The sequence below is a fragment of the Sander vitreus genome, chromosome 4, assembly GCF_031162955.1.
Source record: "Sander vitreus isolate 19-12246 chromosome 4, sanVit1, whole genome shotgun sequence".
Taxonomy (NCBI): domain Eukaryota; kingdom Metazoa; phylum Chordata; class Actinopteri; order Perciformes; family Percidae; genus Sander; species Sander vitreus.
Window position 1 is genome coordinate 3942522 of NC_135858.1, and position 21756 is coordinate 3964277.

The 21756-nt window shown below is 38.3% G+C and overlaps 2 protein-coding genes across 6 annotated transcripts; one reads left to right on the forward strand and one right to left on the reverse strand.

The window, feature by feature from the left end:
- The first annotated feature begins 3911 nt into the window (after window positions 1-3911).
- On the forward strand, window positions 3912-14455 carry eevs (2-epi-5-epi-valiolone synthase). Its single transcript, XM_078247359.1, has 5 exons — window positions 3912-4101; window positions 10783-11416; window positions 11861-12100; window positions 12974-13226; window positions 13834-14455. The coding sequence occupies exons 1-5, from the start codon at window positions 3953-3955 to the stop codon at window positions 13929-13931; spliced, it is 1374 nt and encodes a 457-aa protein (XP_078103485.1). The 5' UTR covers window positions 3912-3952; the 3' UTR covers window positions 13932-14455.
- A 2071-nt stretch (window positions 14456-16526) lies between these two features.
- mitfa (melanocyte inducing transcription factor a) lies at window positions 16527-21061 on the reverse strand. 5 transcript variants are annotated; one of them, XM_078247362.1, is made up of 9 exons: window positions 21029-21061; window positions 20018-20230; window positions 19825-19920; window positions 19624-19681; window positions 19053-19145; window positions 18640-18696; window positions 18253-18328; window positions 17881-18028; window positions 16527-16928 (listed from the first exon to the last, which is right to left on the reverse strand). In XM_078247362.1, exons 1-9 carry the CDS (start codon window positions 21059-21061, stop codon window positions 16527-16529), a joined length of 1176 nt encoding a protein of 391 aa, XP_078103488.1. The 5 variants fall into 5 exon arrangements, with proteins under 5 accessions (XP_078103488.1, XP_078103487.1, XP_078103486.1 ...); XM_078247361.1 differs by having other exon boundaries at window positions 19053-19136; window positions 19573-19681; XM_078247360.1 differs by having other exon boundaries at window positions 19573-19681.
- Window positions 21062-21756: the final 695 nt, after the last annotated feature.

Below are 21756 nucleotides of genomic sequence, written 5' to 3' on the forward strand. Positions count from 1 at the left end.
TGGAGTCTCTCAAAATCTGATGAAAATCTTTTAAACTGACCTTTGTCGATCTGAAATGAAGACAGATTCAGCAACTGCACGGCCTATTTTTCGTAAAATATGAGATTGTATTCCTACCTAGCCGCCATGATGGTCTGGCTTTGAAATTCCGGAGAAGCCAGACCCACGTGACGCGTTCGTCCAATCAGCTGCCGGTTTTCATTTTTTGGGCGACAATACAGATTAGCGCTGCCTGCTGTTTTGGAGACGCATTATGTCTTGCGCACAGAACATACGCTCAAGTCGGCGTCGCTTCGGTGTGTTCCGAGGCACTTTTTTGACCAACTCGGGGAGGCAGTCAGTCCGACTGCCTTTTCTGCAGAGGGTCGGCCGTCGGGTTGGTGTGTCAGAGCCTTAAGGAAATAAAACAACCTGAGCAAAATGACTGACAGCCAACAACACGTTCTAAGTGAAATAAATAAATGAATACAATGCCACTTTGCCCTTATATTGCACTAGAATAACTAATTATTGCACTTGAATGTAATGATGCACTATAGAACGTAATTTCCCTACTTATTACCGAAAGATATGCATATTTATTAATAACACAACTACGTTGACATTTGTCAGCTTAAAAACGTATGGAACACATGTTAGCGCAGTTACTTGTTTGCACTTCCAGTAATAATAATAATAGCCTATTGTTTATATAGCACTTTTCATTTAAACATGTTCAGGGCTCCAGACTAACTTTTTTCACTAGGAGTACAGTGGCCCCCAACTGAAAATGTTAGGGGCACACACCGTAAATCAACATGCTAACCAAATATTCACATTTCTACTCATTTCCACTGTATTACTAATAAACTTTGATACTTTGGCACATTGTCACTCGTTGCAGCTATCTCCTTGGCTTTTTTGTAGGAGCTCCACAAGGACTTCCACTGGGGTGTCTGGAACTGGGGGAATAACATAATGTAATTTTAGTTTAGTAATCAACTTCATTTTCTACTGCTCTTTGCTGCTACAGACTATATAATGTAGGGCTGCAACTATACATTATGTTTATTATCCAATGATCTGCCAGCTCTTTTTTTTCAATTATTCAATGAATTGTTTGGTCTATAAAAATATCCATAAGTTTCCTAAAACCAAAACGTGACGTCTTCAAATTGCAAATATATCATTTATCTCCACACAAAGAAAATCAGCAAAACCATGTTATAGCTGGACTCATAACATATGCTACATTGCCCTTCCAGTAATAATAATACATTTGTTTATATAGCACTTTTCAATCAAAACATGTTACAAAGTGCTTTACAAGACAATACTAAAATCAAATAAATACATGAGTAACATAAGCCTTAATGTGGAGTCGTGTTTCTGTATAGTTTATAGAATATGGCTCCTTACAAGCAGGATGGAAAACCAAAAAATGATTCAAAATGCTAGCTAGAGCTGGTAAACAACAGTCAGGTGCGACCCATTTCACATTACACACAGTCCTTTGATCTATTGTTGTCTGATATAGCTTAAGTTGTGCCAAAGAACCCTACTAACCTTAACTGCAGCTAAGCAAATGTTAGAGCAACAGATTTATCCAGTTACGCTTGTTACGAGTTGTGTTGTAAACTATAACCAATGTTCATAGAATTCAAATAAAGCTATTTTTTAAGGAATTTAAGGGTAACATTACAATTCTATGACAGTCAAATGAATTAAATTGAGATATTGACACAGAATTTCATCCAAACTTGTATGTATTGTTCTAATAACACACATTCAACTACAACTGCACTGTCAAATCAGCAACATACACTCTGTGGCAGTGAAAACTTGTGTGGATCAATGGGTCTCCTTTCTCCAAATTCATTCATTTATTCATTGTTGTCTGATATAGCTTAAGTTGTGCCAAAGAACCCTACTAACCTGAACTGCAGCTAAGCAAATGTTAGAGCAACAGGTCTATCCAGTTACGCTTGTTACGAGTTGTGTTGTAAACTATGACCAATGTTTATAGAATTCATCCATCCATCTTCGTCCATCTTCGTCCGCTTATCTGGGGTCGGGTCGCGGGGGTAGCAGCTCCAGCAGGGGACCCCAAACTTCCCTTTCCCGAGCCACATTAACCAGCTCCGACTGTGGGATCCCGAGGCGTTCCCAGGCCAGGTTAGAGATATAATCCCTCCACCTAGTCCTGGGTCTTCCCCGAGGCCTCCTCCCAGCTGGACGTGCCTGGAACACCTCCCTAGGGAGGCGCCCAGGGGGCATCCTTACCAGATGCCCGAACCACCTCAACTGGCTCCTTTCGACGCAAAGGAGCAGCGGCTCTACTCCGAGCTCCTCACGGATAACTGAGCTTCTCACCCTATCTCTAAGGGAGACGCCAGCTACCCTCCTGAGGAAACCCATTTCGGGCCGCTTGTACCCTGGATCTTGTTCTTTCGGTCATGACCCAGCCTTCATGACCATAGGTGAGGGTAGGAACAAAAACTGACCGGTAGATTGAGAGCTTTGCCTTCTGGCTCAGCTCTCTTTTCGTCACAACGGTGCGATAAATTGAATGTAATACCGCACCCGCTGTGCCGATTCTCCAACCAATCTCCCGCTCCATTGTCCCCTCACTCGCGAACAAGACCCCAAGGTACTTGAACTCCTTCACTTGGGGTAAGGACTCATTCCCTACCTGGAGAAGGCACTCCATCGGTTTCCTGCTGAGAACCATGGCCTCCGATTTAGAGGTGCTGATCCTCATCCCAGCCGCTTCACACTCGGCTGCGAACCGATCCAGTGAGTGCTGAAGGTCACAGGCCGATGATGCCATCAGGACCACATCATCTGCAAAAAGCAACGATGAGATCCCCAGCCCACTGAACTGCAACCCCTCTCCACCCCGACTACGCCTCGATATCCTGTCCATAAATACTACAAACATATAAACTTTGATACTTTGGCACATTGTCACTCGTTGCAGCTATCTCCTTGGGTTTTTTGTAGGAGCTCCACAAGGACTTCCACTGGGGTGTCTGGAACTGGGGGAATAACATAATGTAATTTTAGTTTAGTAATCAACTTCATTTTCTACTGCTCTTTGCTGCTACAGACTATATAATGTAGGGCTGCAACTATATATTATGTATATTATCCAATGATCTGCCAGCTCTTTTTTTTCAATTATTCAATGAATTGTTTGGTCTATAAAAATATTCCTAAAACCAAAACGTGACGTCTTCAAATTGCAAATATATCATTTATCTCCACACAAAGAAAATCAGCAAAACCATGTTATAGCTGGACTCATAACATATGCTACATTGCCCCCAAATGTTAGAGCAACAGGTCTATCCTGTTACGCTTGTTACGATTTGTGTTGTAAACTATGACCAATGTTCATAGAATTCAAATAAAGCTATTTTTTAAGGAATTTAAGGGTAACATTACAATTCTATGACAGTCAAATGAATTAAATTGAGATATTGACACAGAATTTCATCCAAACTTGTATGTATTGTTCTAATAACACACATTCAACTACAACTGCACTGTCAAATCAGCAACATACACTCTGTGGCAGTGAAAACTTGTGTGGATCAATGGGTCTCCTTTCTCCAAATTCAAGTAAAAGACTTTTCCCTCTATGCAAATGTAATATGCAAAAAAGACCATGACCATGAGCACATGTATCTTCATTTGATGATTTACATGTCATAAAACTAAGTACTACCATGCATTGGTGCACACAAAGTGGTATTTGTCAGGCAGTACATGTTATACCTCAGTTATACAAAACTTATACAAGAAGCGTTACGTGACAGGCTATGAAACATGTAAATTGCTCCTCCCACAGGCAAGGGCCAGCCTCAACATGCTATAGGTTTTTGAAAGAAACCTCTGATGGGATTCTTCTTAGGACTTTGACTAGCTCAGTCCACTCCTGTAAAGTAGGCCTACACTTATCACAACGATAATGGGAAAGGTTCATCTGGAGGACGATGATGATGATACAAAAGAACTGAAAACTGAATTTAGTTTAGTAAAGGTCAAAAGTACCTGGCAGCGCAAACAGGGAAAGAAGGTGACTAAGGAAACAGCTGACTGTGTCTCTGCTTCAAAAATGTGAGTAGCCTATAACATAAGCTATGTTCTTTATCACAAGCAGCCTATATGTGTTCAGATTTGTTTATGCAAAATGTGACCGTTCTTCTATTTCTGACTCTCTTCTTTGTATATTTTATTTAGCCTATTATTATTTTTTAAGTTAAGTTTTGGTCATGCATAAGGAGAGAACTGGCATAACCCGGTTAACCGGGTTAACTTAACCGGGGCACATGACCACAGTCACTGACATTTACTGTGAGCAAAATTTTGTGAAATCTGGACTGATATTAAAACACAGTAAAAAAAAATTTAATTAAAATTATTAATGGCAAAAAATGTCCAACTTGATATAAAATAAATGTTATTCAGTGGGAAGGCAGGAAACTTAAGTCAAAGTGTATTGTTGCTTTTTCAGTAATCAAGGCGTTTCGATTTAAGTACTGTAGTGCAGACTATTTTAAATCTACTGATTGCTACAAGTATGAAACATCTAGAAAGCTGTGAAACATTATTGTTTTTCTTTAGGACTGTCTTCTGTCATTTTTCAGTGATTATTTTTTTTCAGTTTCAGGCCGCTCTTACTCAGAGGCCTGAAAGTTTCAAGTTTGTACTTTTCACATACTCAAACTATTGTGCTCTTAAGACATTGCAGGGTGGGGTTTATTTCCTCATTGCAGGGAAAGATGTAAGTCCTTAAATGAGCCAAATTAGTTCTTAGGTGTTACACCTTCATCATCAACAAATATATGTAAAAGGATGATTAAGGCTGATTTGTGACTTTTTTTTTTGCTCATCTGTGGCTCATGGGACAGGTTGTTGAACGCTACCAATATAATCATAGATATAGGTCTAGATTGTGCTTTTCTGGAATCCAGGTCTAGTCTTTTTTTATTTATTTTTTTATTCACAATTTAACACAAAAAAACTAAACACTAAACATACAAGACATACAAGACATAGTCCAAAACACAACCACACACAAAAAAAAGAAGAAAAAAAAAAGAAATAATAATAATAATAATCCTACGCTACCACAGTCTGTGGGTTATCCATTATTCAATGTGATTTCATCATTTTATAGTCTTTATATAATTCAGTACTAAGGACCATGTGGATAAGAAATCTTGCAGCCTTGAATGCCGTTTACTTGTAATTTGTTCAATGGGCAACAAGTCTATTATCTGCTCCAGCCATTGATCCAATGTGGGTCCTGACTGGGAAATCTATGTAGTAATATAACTTTTTTGGCAAAGTAGGAAAACATTGTAAACACACATTTTCTTGTATAGGGAAACTTATTTTACACATCATAATTCAACAAATATAACATAGGGCATAACTCAAAAGTACAGTTACACATATCTTGAATTGCTTTATGAATCTTCTCCCAAAAGGAATAAACAGCTTTACAATACCAAAATAAATGCATGAATGTTCCTAATTCAGTTCCACATTTCCTACACATAGGAGAATTTATATGATCAAACTTATTAAGCTTCACTGGAGTTATATAGTATTTATACAGGAATTCATAATTAGTTTCCTTAACTTTAATGTTTATAGTTAAAGGTGAGGTCAATTTCATACACAGAGTTAGCCATTCTTTTTCACTAAACTTCTTTTTAGCTTTAATTCCCAATTTGTTCTCAAAGAAGAAAAATAATTCTTGGAACTTTCAGACAAAATTCTATACAAGTGAGATATCTTACACTTAAGCGAAGTAGCAGAAATAATGAATTGTTCCAGCTCAGTGGGGTAGAATCAAAGTTGTCCCTTTTTATATGAAGATACAATGATGTGACGAACCTGCAAGTATTTAAAATAATCTGTTCTAGGAATTTGATATTCTGCACAAATAGCAGTAAAGGATTTAATGGATTCAGAGTCTTCATCAAACATATCTGAAAAAGTTTTCAAACCATGAAGTGACCAATTTCAAAAGTCAGTTTGAGAGAGAGCTAGAAAGTCTGAATTAAATGCAATAGGAGAGTTTTTGCTTATATGACCTTCTGTGTTCAGATACCTATTACAGTCCTGCCAAGCTTTCAATTTGGCTTGTAAAGGGGAGAACCCCTCTACATTCATCAGGGACTGCAGTTTGTTAACATAAAGTATTGTTGTGATCTCCAATGGATAGCATGTTAGTGATTCCAGTGCTACCCAAAGAGAACTAGTTCCCAACTTCCAACTTATAATATTTCTAACTTGGTAAGCCCAGTAGTACCATAAACAATTTGGAAATCCTAACTCCCCTTTTAAACATGATTTTGTTAAAGTGGACAGCTTAATCCTTGGGGTCTTGTATACATTTTGTTAAACATCTATTAATTAACTTAAAAAAAGAAAAGGGGATATAACATGGCAACATATTAAAAGCATAAATAAACTTAGGGAGTATACTCATTTTAATGACATTAATTTTCCCAATAAGAGACAGTGGGAGAGCAGACCAAGTCTGAAGTTTCTTTTTGCATTCCTCCAGCAAAGGATTATAGTTTCCCTTAAATAGTTTGTCCAAAGTGGGTGTCACTTGTACTCCAAGATATTTAAAACCATATACTGACCAAGAGACGGGGCATTGTCTCTTAACATTTTCCAATATTTGGAATGTTAAGAGGGCAAGCAATTGATTTGTGTAAGTTAACCTTATACCCTGAAGTCTTAGAAAATGTTTGAATATCTGCTGTAACATGGCGCAAAGTTGACATAGGTTCAGTAACAAATAATAAAGTATCATCGGCATAAAGAGAAATTTTGCGATGTTGTGTGCCTGCGGTCACTCCCTTTATCATAGGATTAATTCTGATCATCTCAGCAAACGGTTCTAAAGCAATAACAAATAATAATGGGGAGAGAGGGCAGCCTTGCCTGGTACCTTTTCCTAAGTGCACTGGGGGGGATTCCACATTGTTAGTACAGACAGTTGCATTTGGAGTGTCATATAATGCTTTAATCCATTCAATGAAATTGTAGCCTAATTTAAATTTATCTAGTACTAAAAAAAGAAAATCCCATTCTAAGCGGTCAAACGCCTTCTCAGCATCGAGAGATATTAATAATGAAGGTGTTTTTTTCTTGGTTGAGATAATGTATGATGTTAAACAGTCGTCTAGTATTATCAGATGAGTGACAGCCTTTAATGAATCCAGTTTGATCTAAATTTATTAATTTTGGAAGAATTAATTCTAATCTCTTCGATAACAGTTTTGTAATAATTTTATAGTCACAATTAAGAAACTTATAGGCCTATATGAGGCACAACTTTGAGGATCTTTACCTTCTTTCAATATGACAGATATTCGAGCTGTTTTCATAGAAACAGGAAGAATGTTATGGCTAGAGAAGTCTTTAACCATTAACATAAAAACTAATTTAAGTTGTGGCCAGAAAGTTTTATAAAATTCTCCAGAAAAACCTACCGGGCCTGGAGATTTATTTGCTGGTAATGATTTCATTACAGAAAACACCTCTTCCTCAGACAAGTTTTTATTAATAGTTTGTTGATCTGAGACTGTGACCTGAGGTAGATCCAAACAGTCTAAAAAGGTTGTTTCCTCAGGGATTGAAATATTTTCTGATTTATATAAACCACTATAAAAATCAAAAAAATGTTTATTAATTTCTAATGGCTTGTATGTTACTTCATTTTCGGTTTTAATGGCCATTATGGTTCTCTTAACTTGTTCCTTTTTCAAATAATGTGCCAATAGTTTCCCTGGTCTATTCCCAAATTCATGCATTTTTTGTTTCAAATACATACTTTTTTCTTTAATTGAAATTTGCTCTGGCTATAACTAATTTGTTCCAATTTTCTTCAGATTGATCTTGCTTATGTAACGCTTCTCTAAATAATAATTCTTCCTTTAAAGCATCAGTAATTCATTTTCTTTCTTTATTTTTATAAGAGGAGTAGGATATAATGTGTCCTCTCAAAGTAGCTTCTGCTGCATCCCAAAGTATGGATGGGGCCATTTCATATATAGGCTAACCGAAAAATTCTTTCTGCACCACCCCATGCTGGGTGGTATCTTCTGGTGAGAATTAGGGTCAATGTAACCACGTTTGTTTAGGCTACCTACCCTAAAGCAGTTTGTGGCGTGCCCCCCTCCACCTTTCATACCAGTTCGTACAATAACCACACAATCTCTTTCAGGCATATCCTAAATAAGCTTGTTGCTGAGTAGCCGAGGATCAACTTTTAATCTTTTAACACAAACAATAACGTTCCCAATAAGCTGGTTACTTAAACACACAAATAAGCACCTTATGCCTCCTCGTTTGTTTTGTCTCTTCAAAGAAGAAATATAAACAAAGAAAATAAACAAAAATAAAGCTCAAGGACTTCATTAACATTCTTAACTAAATATGTAAGCTAACCAAATCAATATCCAAGCCTATATGATTTATAATGCTACCTCCAATGTAAGTTCATTGAGCAGCGTGATTTCTTGTCATCAGCTTTGTATAATCCTTTTTATTCCAGATCTTTTATTGCTGCAGCTGGAGTTGGGAAGATTGTTGTAGTCCCGTCATCATTAAAGACTTTTAGTTTAGCAGGAGCCAGAATGTGTGTTCTGATATCCTGCGCTTTTAGCTGTACTCTAACAGGCTTGTAGAAGGATCTTTGTTGTCTCACCTTGAAGGTAAAATCGTGATCGAAGTAAATCCGTGTGTCTTTTAGCATTACTTCCTTCTTTGCCCAGGCAGCTTGCGAGACGCGTCTTTTAATACTATTATTGAGGAAGGCGACAATAATCGGCCGTACAGAGTTTTTACGTTCATGATAAGTGCGATGGGCACGAATGATGGTCAATTCATCAAGTTCTTTTCCAATCAGCTGATCGAGAAATGCCATGATGTCGCTCCCTTCACTCTTTTCGGCTACATTGTAAATGCACAAATTATTTTGTCTCGATTTATTCTCCAAGTAATCCATCTGTTCAGCAAGTTCATCAATTCGAGACTTCACCCATTTCGTAGTTTTCTGGTTGTCGGACTCAGCATCAGCGTTCAGTCTCTTGACGAAAATCTTTCAGTTCATCTTTCAGTTCTTTGAACTCATTGCTTAAGGAATTTTTGAACTCAGCAAGCAAATTGTGCATTTCACTTAAGTCAGCCATGCTGCTTGCGTCCCCAGCAATTTGTTTGTTTGCCGTTTTCTTCTTTGGCTGATACTTATTAGTCTCCTTATACGTTCCGGAGCGAAGGTTCATAACTCAGTTTTCGCTGCCAGGCATATTTTCCTCTTTAGATGTAGGATAAACAAAGTACAAAATTACTTTTGGGGGAGTTATAAGCCAGCTCAATCAAGCTGCTGCCATGTCACCGGAACCGGAAAGCATCTTCAATCCAGGTCTATTCTATATATATATATATATATGTTAGATAAAAGCATGGAAAAGTTTTTCCAGGTCTGCCAACATTGCCGATTGAAGCTGAGTGCTGATTTTTAGTCGTTCCTCCTTGGCTTCAATAACAACTACTTCAGTTTTGTGGGTTGGTAGGCACTCGAGATACCGAAATGTATGTGCACAAGCACTGACAATGTAAGTTTTTCATGATATGTCCCCTTTAACGTTGAGAAATACCACATTGAGCTCTGTTGATTTTCCTATTCTGTGAGTTTGGGAGAGAAATAGATAAGTGTTTTCCCATGTTTGTTCCCTCATGAAGAGAGTGGTCTGATAATAACTTCCACTAATAGCTTCCAGCCAAAACAGGGACAAGGAGTTTTGGAGGCACTGACGTTTAATCTCTGAGTGGTGGTGGATGTTGCTGCTAAATGTGGTCCTTGAGACTCAATTGGGCCTCTGTGTAGTCGAGGAAGGATTTGATAAACTAATGCTAAAGGGACAAGGCCTTTAGACTGCATTGACCCCAAGGGGAAATTCTTTTTCACAGCACTGTACACATAGAGCACATTGTAAAATCATATAATGGCCTTCCACAGTACACACTTATTTACTCACAGGTCCTGTTGCAAAGGTAATTCATAATCAATGTCAAACACTGAAGTCACTGTCTTCTTATAAATGATCCTCATCATGTCATTGGTATCCTGTGCATTTTTTTCCCTTAAAGGTGCTCTAAGCGATGTCACGCGTTTTTTAGGCTACAACATTTTTTGTCACATACAGCAAACATCTCCTCACTGTCCGCTAACTGCCTGTCCCCTGAACACACTGTAAAAGAACACGGTCTCTGTAGACAGCCCAGGCTCCACAAATGGCAACATAAACAAACTGCGCCAACCTGCACCACTAAACATAACAAACAGTGTTCCAGACATTAACCGACAAGAAATATTTGGTTAAGCCATCACCGCAGCAGCATTAGCATGTAGGCTACTTCCACAATGCGCGTTCTGGAAGCACGGAAGGGAGGGGGAGGGGACGGGATGAGGAGGAGGGAGGGGCGAGCTAGCCTCCATTTTGTTTGACAATACTTCAAACGTCAACAAGAAGTAACGTCACCCAACATCGCTTAGAGCATCTTTAATATACATACTGTTAGTGTTGAGGGCTATTATATTACTGTAGACTGCATTCATTTTAGCTAGGTGTACCTAATGAAGTGGTAACAGTATGCAATGCAATGTATTGACAGAAACAAAAAAAAGCACTTTAAAACAACATCTATAATAATTGGAACCCATGCCATAATGATAAATATTTGTTCAATGTGTTTTATGTGTCGCAGCTATGAGAGCATCACAGAAAAGGGCACCAGTTGGACAGTGGTCAGCCCCATTGTCTTTACTTACAAGGTAACTGAGACCCAGAACTTGCTGGACCCAAGCAACGACACACTCCTGCTGGGCCACATCACTGACCCGCAGCAGCTGAAGGACATTAAACAATCCAACAAGCCAATCAAACGCTTTGTGGTCGTTGACCAAGAAGTCTACAAAATCTACGGTCCCAAGCTAACTGAATATTTAGAGGCAAACAATGTCCTATACAAGATTTTGGCTCTACCCACTACTGAGGAGAATAAATCCATGAAAATGGCCTTGAAGATCCTAGAGGAGGTCAACAACTTCTCCATTGACCGCCGCACAGAGCCCATTATTGCCATCGGTGGAGGGGTGTGCCTGGACATAGTGGGCCTGGCTGCCTCACTCTATAGAAGACGTACCCCTTACATCAGGGTCCCAACCACACTGCTGTCCTACATCGATGCTAGCGTGGGAGCAAAGACGGGGGTTAACTTTGCAAACTGCAAGAACAAGCTGGGTGCCTACATTCCACCGGCCGCTGCCTTCCTTGACCTTTCCTTCATACAAACTGTTCCACGACGACACATCTCCAACGGGCTAGCAGAGATGTTAAAGGTACGTTAAAGTCCCTGAAAGTGGAATAGTTATGTTATAACATGACCATCGGCTAATAACATGCATGCTTCATAAAAATGTACATGTACACGTTATTTGTATATAGGGACCCATTATAATCGCGCAAGTGCAATAACAAATGCATAGCAGTAAGTCTCGGACTGTATGGGCGTATCCAAGTGCACCTGTTATTTGGTTCTTGAATGTGCAGCAGCAAAAAGTAGAAAAAGGCTATGAGAGCAATTTCACACGTCATTTACAGTACAGTGACTAATCCAGGAGTCACCAAGGGAAGTTTAAAAGTCAATTTACAGTAGGAGGAGTAGTAACTTCATTCGCTTATTAGTTCTATGAGATTAAGTGAAGGTTTTTTTATATAATTATTTTTCATGTTTGTACTGCTCATTTAATTTTTTTTTAAGCTTTTTTGCTGGTTCTTTGCAGATGGCCTTGATGAAACACAAAGGCCTCTTTGAGCTTCTTGAGACACACGGCCGTATGCTGTTGGACACAAACTTCCAGGCTGATAACAGTGTATATGGACGCAACTGCTTACAGGTTGCATCACAAGCGTCTCATATAGCCATCGTAACCATGCTGGAGGAGCTTTCCCCAAACCTTTGGGAGGATGACCTAAACAGACTTGTGGACTTTGGTCACCTCATCAGCCCAGCATTAGAGATGGTAATTGATCCCGCATGGCAGACATAGCCATTTAAATCCTTTTGTTGACGCACAAAAAAAAGAAACTACACAAGAGCATATGGAGACAAAATGACATAGAGTGACACTGGTGAGATTACTAGCAGCAGAGTCAATACATTTAAACAGTGTACACCAGACTAATATATGATATGATTAGGATTAAGTAGTGGTACTCAGTGTTTGTCTGTAATATCATAGAATATTACGCAAGAGTCAATGTCACATATTATCATAGTATGATATGGTACATTATTATATGGTGTTGTGACAGTTTTACTTTTGTTTCCTTATTTTTTTGGGGGGGCTTTTCCCTTTATTTGATAGTGACAGAGGATAGACAGGAAAGGTGGGAGAGAGATGGGGGATGACACGCAGCTAAGGGCCGCAGGTCGGATTCAAACCGCTGCAAGGGCCGCTGCAAAGGACTCAGCCTACATGGGGCGCACGCTCTGACTGGGTGAGCTAGAGGTCGCCCCTTGCTTCCTTATTTTTAAGTTTTATTATTTGGTCAGGGGTGCCAGGAAGGTCTCACTCCTGGCTTTTAAGATTGTCTCATTCACATGATGATTAGTCACATTTTGTGTCGTTTTGTAGTTTTATTGTTAGAATATTTAAATCACACTTTAAGTGCAAAAAATCAAATATTCATGTATTTAATGGCTTACCCAAAACACTCAAAATCCCAGTCCCAAAGTCCACACAACTAAAAGTCCAACATAAAAATCCACTCTAATTTCTTTAACCACTTAGTCCATGTAAATTAATTGTCCACAAAGAAAAGAAAACCCAAACGTTCCTTTTTGGTGACAAAAAGCCATGTCCTCACATTATCTTTGTCTCTTTTTAATACAGAAAGTTCTCCCATCTCTGCTGCATGGTGAGGCAGTGAACATCGATATGTCGTACATGGTTTATGTGTCCAAGGAGAGTGGTCTATTGACAGAAGATGACAAGCAAAGGATCATCAACTGCATGGTGAGCATGGAGCTGCCTGTCTGGCATGAGGCATGTACCATGGAACTCATACAGAAGTCTCTGCAGGAAAGGCTGAAGCATTCGGGAGGCCTGGTCAGAATGCCTCTGCCTGTTGGTCTCGGGGAAGCAGGTAAGAAATCGCTAGAGGACGACTGTCCTTACCAGAAAAACAACAGCATTGATGGTGGGCTCAAACAGGTCGAAACTATTGCTTAGCAGCTAGCAGGAAGTAATATGATGTTCTTTTCACTGCCCTAAAAACTCTTGCCACCTACTCAGACCAGAAAGCGGAACAAGTCATTTGCGTGAAGGACTGGAATCTTGGTGACATACTGAATACTTGTTCTGCTAGTTGGAGAACTATTGTGGTTTGTAAGCTAACTGGCATGCTAACATCAGGCAGTAGCATGTCACAATAGCGTGCCATTCAACCTGTGTTAGCTCATTAGGCGAATTAGCATTAGCATGCTAACTGCCAACGTATTCCCTTTCACTATAGAGACTTGGGTCCCGTCCTTTCTTTAACTATGATGGCAATTCTTCACTTTAACTAAGTATTTTTACTTGCAAACATGACAAAAATACTGCTGTTGTGTCTTCATTCTACAAATTATGGCACTAGATTAGCAGAATGCACTGAGAAACAACTTATTTCTTCCTGTATGAGCTAGTTGTCATGTTCATTCAGCATATTTAAAGCATTATCTTTTTGCTTTCCTGTCTTTCTTTCATTTCAGAAATTTCTAATGATACATCTTGTGAGATCCTGCACAGAGCTTACTCAAAATGGTGTGATGAGCTGAACGTCTCCTCTGACAGCAACTGCGACTCTTAACCTGCCTATCCCGCAACTGCATCTGTTTTTAAGAGAACATGTTTACATTTTATAGGGAGGTGTATATCTACTTCTGGTTTTGTACTCTAGTCATTGCAAAAAAAGAAACTCCATTTGATAGCATTTAACTCCTGTGTTTTCACATTACGGCAGCAAGGGCCAAATATAGGGTAACCGTATTTGCACTGCTATCGGCTGTTTTTACATTCTTCTGACCAGCATGTGTTCTTACAGGCTGTTTTTACAAACCATTCGTACAAATAGCTACGTATAGTAATGCACACAGGACTTTCAAGCAGGAGAGCGGAGTATGTCTTCCCGGAAGAAGTTAAGGGGAAAAAAAGACTTTTTACACAGGAAACTGAGTGTTTGTGTCCCGGGGACAAGGGTTGTGAAATGGATCAAATTAGATATATATATTATTTTTTAACCGTTTTTTTGGTTTTTGAACATCATAGCACCAGCTAGCAGCAAGTGCAAGTAATGTGAAAATACTCATTGTGTTATGTTACTATGTTATTATGTCTGTGAAACATTCTTGTAAGTATGCCCCATTAAAGATGTTTACCATTTATCAAACCATGTGCATGTTTAAGTAATATAGTAGACTCACACATGTACATATTGACATCCTTCTTACTTTCATTAACTTTCACCCAAAATTTAGAACTCACAACCTACCGCCTGTAAGAATAAGTGAATAACATTATGTAAGTAAAAGAAATCTTGCTACAGGGCAAAATATTTCCATGACCTGCTGACAAACCCACAGTCTGACACACTGCCTTTCATGAAGTTTTAATTGCTAAGGTGTTACTAAACATTTTGGTTATTTCCAAATTCTTGAATAGCAACTTTAGCATTCATTTAGAGTCCTAACAAACATAAGCCCAATAATCATCCTTTATTTATAACACTTACAGCCACTGTAGCTCAAAGGAGAAGGCCTGGTTGTGTTTCTCAAGGTTTCATATGAGCTGTGATATTGTCGGGTAGTTTAATTAAGAATAAAACATATTTTATAAACTGTTTTATAAAATGGTAACTAAAGCTGTCAGATTAATGTAGTGGAGTATTTCTCTGTGAAATGTAGCGGAGTAGTAGAAAGTGGTATGAAAAGAAAAGACTCAAGTAAAGTTCAAGTACCTTAAATTTGTACTTAAGTACAGTACTTGAATAAATGTAAACATTAGTAACATTCCGCCACTGATCACACACACACACACACACACACACACACACACACACACACACACACACAAGAATTCCAAAGTAAATGTTGGCCCTTTATACAGTATCTCAAGTGTTTTATTTATTTACAACATTGGCAAGAGATAACAAACATTAACAAAAATGCCTCATATGGTATAAACCAGTTCTGTCCAAACATCAAAAAAGATTTCCCTATGTATGTATCTCTTTAGCTCTGAGTTATGCAAGATAAAGATTAAATCAGTAGTTGATCAGTGCCTACAAAGCAATTACATGTTTGGTCAAAGGCTGCCGTGAACCCTTGTTAGCAAACCACATTTTAGTTTATTTATTTTTCAATTTTATTTTACATTAATTATAAAGAAAGTATTATGATGTATCACGCCAGGACTCATTAAAAATACTATAGCACATTATCAATATAAGGTCATTTTACCCTATTCACCCAATATTGTCACAGACAACTTATTGTTATGTCTTATGCCTTCGTCATCGTCATTAACATTTGTACATAAATCATGTTAGAATAGGAATATCATGTTTTTGTGGGCCGTTACAAATACAAATAAATAAAAGTCCCTCAGAGAAAACCAATCTGTGAACCACTAGTATAAATCTCTAAATCTCATTAAAACAAAATGAGCTCTCACTGGATAAAATAAAGAATATATAATAAATAAATGATAATAATAACGTGGTCAATGTTTGATTTGTTATTTTCTTCAGAGTACATTAAGAGCACATGATATAACAATTACATTTAAATATGTTTAGAAACAATAAATAGTTTGCAATAATATGCAATACTTGATCCTTTAATATTTAAAAACCTTTTTTATATATGTTGTGCATGTTCTTGCAACGGAACAATCACAAGTTTAAGACAGAAATCTAATATTCATGTCTACAAGAACATAATCAATTTGAGCATTACACTAAACCTTTTCGCATTTTTTTCGACCAAAACATTTTCACATATGTTTGTTATCTCTTTTGCCATGGACAGTTCAATACAGAGTATATATGGGACAAATATTAAAACTTTAATTTTAAAAAAGACAAAAATAAACTGTTAAATCATTCAGTTGGCCAGTCTATGACAACATATTTGTCACCTTGTATATATTTGTCAACTGCCCATCTATACAGCATCAAGATCTTCAAGAATGTAAAAATATTGTGTAAAATCGAGGAACTGAAATACCTCAGGCACATTAACATACAGTGTTTGAACATTACAGTTCAGCAATAAATGGGCAAAAAGTAAAAGGAATGGAATCAAGATAAAAATAGAGTTTATTCACTTAGGCTTGTGAATTCTTTAAGTCACTATAAGGTGAGTGCCTCATTGATGGGATGCTACAGATAGAAAGTGTCTGTATGCTAACAGCCATGCTCCTTCTCATCCATACTAGAGCTGGAACTGTGCAGGCTGCTACCGTTGTTGGAGCCATCTGGGGACATTGAGGACAGCAGGGGATCACTTGTGGATTTTGGCGACAGGGTGTCCCTTACAAATTCCTTAATTTTACAGGTCCTGGAGGTTCCATAGCGATCAGGATCCCCGGCGTCTGCAGGAATCTGGTCAAAGGTGATGGTGCCGTTGTTGAGGTCCAGTGTGGTCGGAGGTGACATGTCAGGAGCCAAGCTGTGCTGGTAGAGGTCTGCTGGGCAGTCGCCGAGGGCGGGTTCTTGTTTAATGGCTCGGCCAATCAAATCTGATGTACAGACAGATGAGGATGGAACCACTGTAAGACCATGAGCACGGGCCTGGATCTCCAACTCCTAGATGATTATATAAAAAACATGATTTAATAAACTTAATGCTATACTGGGAAAGATTTGTATCTGCAATTCTAGCGGCTCTGTGAGTCCTGTGAGCTAAATGCTAACATGAGCATGCTAATATGCTCACCTGAGTCAATGCTTAATTGCTGATGTGTGGCAGGTATTATGTTTACCATGTTCACCATCTTAGTTTCGTGTGTTAGCATGCTAACATTGGCTAATTAGCACTAAAAGTGCACAAAAAATTTAATAAATTGAAATGTTGACCTGACGTTGATGCTATACTAGTCTCGCTTTGCCAGACCTTCCTCCACAACGCTGCGGAGGAGGGTCTGGCGAGTCCACACAGCATTCTGGGATGGAAAGAAAAATGTGCCTTGGTTTATTGGAATTTCTTTAAACCAATCACAATAAGAGCCGAGTGGAGCCACGGTGCTGCTGCAAAATAGCTTCGGGAAGGAACTTGTTTTGGTGGAACATGTGTATAGTTGTTTCAGTCATTCAACAGAAAACTCAGATAGGACAGATAGTCTAGCTAGCTGTCTGGATTTACCCTGCAGAGATCTGAGGAGCAGTTAACCATTGTCCTCAAAAGAGTGAAATCCAGTGGATTTTCCAGCAGCAACGGAGCAATCCCGGAAGTGGAACGTTGAGGATATAGTTTAATGCTATACAGGATCACCAAAGTTATTACAATTCATCATGTGGGGAACATGATTGTGTGTACCAAATTTCACGCCAATCCATCTAATAATTGTTGAGCTCTTTTAAGCAATGTACTAGCCACATAAAATGAATGTGACATTATACACCTAACTACCACTGCTAACATTAGCCCCTTGTAGATGAATAGAAGAATAAAATACCCTTATATGCCAATACTGTTTGTATGAGTAAAGTAGCGTGCAGTTTACTGTAATGTTTGTTCCACCAAAGATGAATGACCAACCTGTATACGAAGCATTAGATGGCGGCTTCCGTGCTCGAGCTTCCTCTGTCTGCACTCAAGCTCCTTGGCTCTCTGCTGCTCCCGCTGTAGCCTCCTGATATAGTCCACTGAGGCTTTGAGAATGGTGCCCTTATTCCAGCGCATGTCTCTGGGGTATACAGGAGACAAAGGTCTACAGTCAGAATCAGCTGACCAGCTGACCAAAACAGCACAGGATTCTTTACGGCCCCTCTGAGCATATAAGTTATTAAATCTTAAAGACACTTGGATGTTAAAGAGGAGGATGTTAAAAATGAAGTTAATGAATAGACAGATAGCACAGCTGGATAGCACATGCACTCATTAGCACAAATATATACAAAACCTACTTACGGATCGTTTGACTTGGGTATCAAGGTTCCCAGTTCTTTGATGCGATCGTTGATGTTGAATCTCCGTCTTCGTTCAACTAGAATTTGTCAAATAGGATAAGTACAGCAGCCTTGTAAAGTCTTTGAAAGTTCAATTATAGGTCATAAAAAAACATGAACAAATAAATCAAGTGGTTTTTTTTCCCTGCTTTTTTTGTGAAATTATTCTGAATAATTGGAAATACAATTAAAAAGAAAAAAAACAACTAACAGTAGTTAGAATGAAAGTTGAAAGTGATATTTCATAACTGTAACTTGCCATTTTGCCATAGAACTAACTTACATGACCATTGAGACAATCATTAAAACAATTAGAAAAATTCTGATGATTCTGTTGTGATTGACTCACTTAAGTTGTGGTTGTCTTTTTTCTGTCTCTCTTTAGCAAGAGCACGGACTTCAGCCTCTATGAAGCAAAGAGAAAAGTGAATGTCAGTGTTTGAGAAAATGCCATTGTTTAATAAGGGTCACTAACTGGCATCACATGTTAATATTCCACAGTAAATATGTTAATTTGTCTGCTAGAACATTTGAAATCCTTTAATTTACCGTGCTATGCTCGATAATCACATCCAATAAGACATTATTCACATGTTAAATAAAGTTAAAGTCATGTTAATTAACTGTGTTAACTGTATTGTGTGCGATTTAGTCATACACAAACCACTTTCTATAGAACAGTTTCTGTAAATCAGATTGAAAACAGCTTTTACAGTTTACAAAACATCATCTCTTATACTTTCTTCATGTTGCTTTGCTTACCTACTGGAAAGCCCTCTGGCCTTTGATAGTTTTCATACAGGCCACAGGATTCATGCTTGTCCAGTACTTGCTTCATGCCAGGAGCTGGAGTAATTATTTGGCAAACAATTGATTTCATAGTATATTGCGCATTGCCAAATTGCACACAATTATTGACATTGGCCTAAGTCATGCTTTCACCTTTTACATTCTATTAATTTCACATTGATTAGGATTTAGTCATGAACAAAATAAGTTACAGTATAAAACTGTATCAGATCTTAGATAAATAGACCTTACACATTTTTCTCAGTGCGTACTTTAATCACATTGGACTATCAGATCAAGCGAGGTGTACTTGCTAAGAGTCAGTCACAGAAAGTGTACTAAATTGATAGTCAAATGATTTCCCAGTCAGATTTTACAGCACTTATTGTACCCACCTCAATTCAAGCGAAATGATATCTACAGTATAGTAAATCAACAGTAAAACAGAATAAATACTGATACTGTGTGTGAAAGATGTTTCTCAGTAGTTTACCTGTGTATTTTCTCTTAATGTTGGATGGACAGGAGTTGCTGATGGCGAGGCCCGGGAGTGGAAGTCCTTGGTTGCCGTACACATCAAGAAGGTTTTCAGACACAGGGAGCTACAGAGTATTGAAGACATGAAATTATAATGCATGCTTTAAAAGAACAACTATGTCTTTTATTTAAATTCAATTCAAAGACGTATATATCAACACTAATAGTTTTCCATAACCTAATAAAGACTTCAAATGCCAAACATTACCGGGTTGTTCATTTGGAGTCCTGGATCCATAAGTCCAAGAACATCTTCATTGTAACTTGACTCCAAGCTAATAATATCATCAATGACATCATCCATCTGTATGGCACAAACACGCATTCAATTTCATAATCACAGTTCATAAGGGTATCTGGATGTAATGAAAGCAAAAGTTTTCGGTAATGAGCAGGCGTACCTCTTTCTCACAGTTGGAGCTGAGTGTGAGCAGGGCCATGGGACTGTTGGGGGCGCTGCTGCCAGGCCCGGGTGGCATGCCGTGCTCGGGGGGCTGGCTGGGGCACTGGCTGCCGACTTTACCCACCAGGCTGGTGGACAGATACTGCCTCACCTGCTGCCTCTGAGCCTGCTGGATGTGGTATTTGGTGGGATTCTCCAGGTGGGCCTGCACCTACATGAGCAAGACATATACATTACATACTGGGATTTTGGATTCATTCTTTTATCAAGTCTAGTATATGCTTTTTGTATTGTGGATTGGTAAAAAAAATAGCTAGTTCATACATAAATTAATAAGCATAAATTATGATTTGTCAAAATAGGTCATATTTAAAGGAAAATGTGAAATAGCATTTGGCCTTTTCATTTGAAAAATTATTTCAGCCAAGTGATGACAGTACAATTATAATGAGTAAAACCTGTGAATCCAAAGATATTAAACCCTGAGCTTAGTTTACTGTGCAAAGTAACCACAAGGAGCCAAGTTGTACTGCTGTGTAGCAGTTAAATTACTAATTACATGTATTATGCCGATCAATGAAAACTGAAAACACCATTTTATAAGCCAACTTCCCTAGGCCGATTGTAGGCTTGCTTTGGAATACTGTACCCTGCCACTGGTCGACTTTATTTACTCCAGACAGTAGTTGCTGCAGTTGTTTCACAGATATATGACCAGTTACATTTTAATGCAGCACCTCAGCAAATCATACAGCAATATAACAACTGTTTAGCAGGCATTAGCTTTTCTGCCATACTGTTTAGTTCCCGTAGCACCAACAGTTCTGAACTGTGTTTAGCAAGTGTAGATAACACTGTAGAGAGGGAAAATGGCACAGTCTCATTAAATACAGTCAAAATAAATCCTATTTCAACCACAAGAAAATAATTAAATATTAGCTTTATCTGCAGGCTCTATTTCAGTCCATCCGTCCATTTTTTTTAAAGACAAAAAATCAACCCATCTCACCTGATAGTGGCTGTATTCAAGCATTTCCAACATGTTATTTGAGTATTAATTGATATAAATAATCTACACACAGTACATAATCCCTTTATCTTGTTAGCCTTCACGGTGGACAGCCAGCTAGCATGTGCAAATCTGAGAGCGCTCACTAGTCCTGCTTAATTTATCCAAGGTTTACAGCTCATTTGTTATGCAAGTTAAGAAATGGAGGAGGACACCAAGACTCATCCTCCCACTGATGTGTTGTTCCAGTTTAACTATGAATTTATGTCTTTATTGAGCCCATTTGACGTCACCACCTTCGGCTCACAAAGGAGCCTTTTTACTGATTGGCCAGTAGCCTGCAAACTGAAGCTTGCTTCAGGCCAACTAACGTTTAATCTTTAGTTCTGCTCATATGGTATAAAACATTATTTGTTCTGAGCATCAGGATCACAATTGACACCATTGTTTGACTACAAACTAACCATATCAGTGCATGAATTCATTATGAATTTTTGGGATTTGAGTTTAAGTAGTGTACATTTAAAGATATAATATGTAATATTTCTGCAATAACATCTGAAAACGACTATACGTAAATGTTATATATATATTTTTGTTGTGAGCTTACATTATCCCAAATGTTTCAAACAATGTTCAAAACCATGGGATTGTGGACCCCAGGAAGAGTAGCTGCTACATTGTCAGTACCTAATGGTGATCCGATATCCATCCAGTTTACTATTATG

Bases quoted from the DNA above. Each gene is read 5' to 3' on its own strand.
- eevs (XM_078247359.1), top strand. From the start codon at position 3,953: ATGGGAAAGGTTCATCTGGAGGACGATGATGATGATACAAAAGAACTG. The intron at 4,102-10,782 runs GTGAGTAGCCTA...TATGTGTCGCAG, and splicing joins TGTGTCTCTGCTTCAAAAAT to CTATGAGAGCATCACAGAAA. The intron at 13,227-13,833 runs GTAAGAAATCGC...CTTTCATTTCAG, and splicing joins TGTTGGTCTCGGGGAAGCAG to AAATTTCTAATGATACATCT.
- mitfa (XM_078247360.1), bottom strand. From the start codon at position 21,061: ATGTTGGAAATGCTTGAATACAGCCACTATCAG. The intron at 19,921-20,017 runs GTACGCCTGCTC...TGTGCCATACAG, and splicing joins GCTCCAACTGTGAGAAAGAG to ATGGATGATGTCATTGATGA. The intron at 18,697-19,052 runs GTAAGCAAAGCA...TTTGCTTCATAG, and splicing joins GCCAGAGGGCTTTCCAGTAG to AGGCTGAAGTCCGTGCTCTT.